The following is a 3,708-nucleotide window of genomic DNA, read 5'->3' as shown; positions in this document are numbered from 1 at the left end:
TGTCCTTCAGCTCTTCAACTCAAGGCGAGCGCTCTACCACTTGAGCTACAGCGCCACTTCCGGTTTTCTGGTGGTTTATTGGAGATAGGAGTCTCATGGTCTCTCCTGCCCGGGCTGGCTTTGAACCGCGATCCTCAGATCTCAGCCTCCTGAGTAGCTAGGATTACAGGCGTGAGCCACCAGCGCCCGGCTAAAGACCTACTTTATACCAGGTGCTTTACAGATGTCATTTCCTTGAATGCTGTAAGGACCTGGATATGTGCACGTTTGCTTTCCTGCTTTCCCAGCAAGAGAAAGCGAGGTTCTGAGAACATAAGCCTCTACCCAAGATAACACAGTCAGAATAGGCCTAAACAGCTTTGACCTTGCAAGGCTTTGGAGGACATTTCCACTCAAAGCCCTTTGGTTAGGAACCTAGGGACAGGGAGAGAATGTACTGGTTTCTTCTGGAACAGTTTCCCTGAACAGAAGTTGAGGGAAAGAAACTTGAAACCAGATCAACAGGGGAGTAGACAAAGACCTGAGCTGGCACCACCTGAGGGCCCGTCCCCTGGGGACACAGGTGGCCAAGGCCCTGGCTGCCACCCCAGAAACACTACCAGTCAGGACACACACACACACACACACACACACACACACACACACACACACACAGAGCCACTTAGCTTGGCCAGTCTTCGGAAACACATATTCATGGTTATAATTTGTCTTCATGTGTTGGTAATAGATAGTTGTTCATTGGACTTTCAGACTTTATATAGCCAAGCACTAGTGGCTCACACCTGTCATCCTAGCAAATCTCGAGTCTGAAATTTAGAGGATCACGGGGTGAGGTCAGCCTGGACAGAACAGTCTGAGAGACTCCATCTCCAATTAACCAGCAAAATCCTTGACAGTGGGGGGGGTGGGGGGCGCGACTGCTCAAGGGTAGAGTGGCAGAGTTCAAGGCCCTGAGTTCAAGCCACAGCCACAGCCCAAAACGATGCAAAAATCTTCAGATTGGAAAAGTAAATATTGGGATGTTCACACAGGACTTTAGTAGAAGAGCCCGAGGCCTCTAGATACCCACCCAGAATGTTGTCTATTTTGCTAGGACCACAGGCAAATCATTTATTCAGTACATTGTTAGATGGGGGAAGTTTATGGGATATCCAGTGAAGCAGTAGAATAACCTCAGTGTTAAATAAGAACCCCCAAGTTTACAAAGAGCCCTGGGTTCAACTCAGAGAGGCTGAGGGATTTATTTGCCCATTATATAACCTGACAATGACAGAGCCTGGGCTAAATCAAGGGTTTGATAACTTCCAAGCTGAATTGCAGGGCCAGGCATGGTGATTCATGCCTGTAATCCCAGCTACTCAGGAGGAAGTGGTAGGAGGGTCCTAATCTGAAGCCAGCCTTGGGCAAAAAAGTGAGACCCTATCTGGAAAAAATAAGCTAAATCATAAAGGGCTGGTGGGGGGTACTGCTCAAGTAGTAGAGCACCTACTAAACCTAGCAAGTAGGAAGATCTGAGTTCAAAACACCAGTACAGAAAGAAAAACAAAAGCTAAGTTCTACTCACTTATTCAAGAGGCATCAAATAGAAGGAACCCTGGACTGAGAAATAGAAAGTTTGACATTTATCCTAGACCTGGTTGTTGTTGGTGGTGGTGGTGGTGGTAGTGGTGGTTTTTTTGGTTGTGGTGTTTGAACTCTGGGCTTGGGCGCTGTCGCTGCACTCTTCCGGTTTGTAGTGGTTTATTGAAGATGCGACTTTCCTACTCCTGAGTAGTTAGGATTACAGGCGTGAGCCACCAGTGCCCGGCCTAGTGTTTTTGTTTTTGTTTTTTTGTTTTTTTTTTTTAATTTAATGCCAGTCCTGTGGCTTAAACTCAGGGCCTGGGTCCTGATAGACTAACACTCTACCACTTGAGCCATAGCTCTATTTCTGGAGTTTTTTTGAGAGGTAATTAATTGGAGAATTAATTTGAAGCCTGGATTGGCTTCAAACTGTCACCCTCAGATCTCGGCCTCCCAAGTAACTCGGACCACAGATGTGATCCTGGGTGACAGCCCCGGGATCTTAAACCTGTTTCGCCTCAGTTTTGCAGTCTGTGAAATGGGCTCACATGCCTTCCTCTCAGCTGAGAGTCTTGGGTGCATGGGATGTCACCCTCTGATCCTGTTTTTGCCTGGGCAGTTTGCCTTTAGGGACGATGTGCCATTGGTGCGGCTGGAGGTGGCAGATGAGTGGGTGCGGCCAGAGCAAGCTGTGGTGAGGTATCGCATGGAGACTGTGTTCGCCCGCAGCTCCTGGGACTGGATTGGCTTGTACAGGGTGAGCGAGCTGGACGGGGCTGGGTGGAGCCTGGGCCTAGGGGAGGAGCGGGCCTGGCGGAGCCTGGTGCCCAGTTGGATGTGACCTCTGATCGGATGCTGGCACTGGGGCTCAGGGCCCTGCTCGCTCTCTCTTCAGGTGGGTTTTCGGCATTGCAAGGACTACGTGGCCTATGTCTGGGCCAAACACGAAGATGTGGACGGCAGCATCTACCAGGTGATTCAAAGGAGGGCAGGGTGGGAAGGCGAAGTCCCCAGCACCCTGGGGACCTCAGGACTCAGCTAGGGGTTGGGGGGAGGGGTGTCTTGAGGCTGCTCACCTGACCCCCAGCTCCGGCCTGTCCCTTTGCCCCCCCCCAGGTGACCTTCAGTGAGGATTCCTTGCCCAAAGGCCATGGCGACTTCATCCTGGGTTATTACAGCCACCACCACAGCATCCTCATCGGAGTCACGGAACCCTTCCAGGTAAAGGGGCCTGAGTCGGGGACCCAGGGGGACCCCTTCCCTCTGCTGCCACTGACCAATAGGCCGACCTCCCGTGATCCTCCTCCGGGCCTCGGGGGCCAGGCTCAGGAGCGGGGGTGCCTCTGTGATCAGTGTACCCCAACTCGCCTTCCCCCCCCCCAGATCTCGCTGCCTACCTCAGAGTCGGCCAGCAGCAGCACCGACAGCTCTGGCACCAGCTCGGAGGGCGAGGACGACAGCACTCTAGAATTACTCGCACCCAAGTCCCGCAGCCCTAGTCCTGGCAAGTCCAAGCGCCACCGGAGTCGGAGCCCGGGCCTCGCCCGCTTCCCCAGTCTCGCCCTGCGGCCCTCCTCGCGAGAACGCCGCGGTGCCAGCCGGAGTCCCTCGCCGCAGAGCCGCCAGCTGCCCCGGCTGGCCCCTGATCGGGGCAGTGGCGGTGGCAGCCGGGGCAGCAGCGAAGAAGGATCCTCAGGGCTGCCTGGCCCCTGGGCCTTCCCCCCGGCGGTGCCTCGAGGCCTGGGCCTACTGCCAGCCTTGCGATTGGAGCCCGTCGACCCCGGTGGTGGCTTCTGGGGACCCGATGGGGCGGCTCCCAACTCGGACAGCCTGTCTCCCAGCCCCCAAGGCCGGCACGGGCTGGAGGAAGGGGGTCTGGGGCCCTGAGGGTAGACAGCAGGGGTGCCCAGGTGGCCCCCCGCCTCCCTCCCCGCCGCCTCGATTGCCCACAAACCTGCCTGCCTCTCCTGCTGCTGCCCCAGCTGCGTCCCCACCCGCCACTCTGTCCTGCCCAGGAGTGGCCAGCTGGGGTCCCTTAAAACTCAGTTCTGGCACCTCAACTGTGACAATCAGAAAAGCCCGGCCTGAGCCCCCATCTGGGTTTGGGTGGGGGGAGGGATGTTGGCAGATGTCCCAATTGCAAAG

General features: G+C 55.3%; 1 protein-coding gene across 1 annotated transcript in view; it reads left to right on the top strand.

Annotated features, from left to right (window-relative positions):
- Positions 1-3,708, top strand: part of Inpp5j (inositol polyphosphate-5-phosphatase J) — a 12,778-nt gene extending 9,070 nt beyond the window's left edge. The window contains exons 6-9 of the mRNA XM_013014257.1: positions 2,183-2,320; positions 2,459-2,536; positions 2,680-2,784; positions 2,947-3,708. Coding sequence (XP_012869711.1) covers positions 2,183-2,320; positions 2,459-2,536; positions 2,680-2,784; positions 2,947-3,450 — 825 coding nt within the window. The 3' untranslated portion in view covers positions 3,451-3,708. The remainder of the gene's footprint in view (positions 1-2,182; positions 2,321-2,458; positions 2,537-2,679; positions 2,785-2,946) is intronic.

The sequence above is a fragment of the Dipodomys ordii genome, unplaced genomic scaffold, assembly GCF_000151885.1.
Source record: "Dipodomys ordii isolate 6190 unplaced genomic scaffold, Dord_2.0 Scaffold23, whole genome shotgun sequence".
In the NCBI taxonomy this organism is placed as follows: Eukaryota; Metazoa; Chordata; class Mammalia; order Rodentia; family Heteromyidae; genus Dipodomys; species Dipodomys ordii.
The sequence above is the reverse complement of the archived record's forward strand: the minus strand, read 5'-3'. Positions and strand labels throughout refer to the sequence as shown.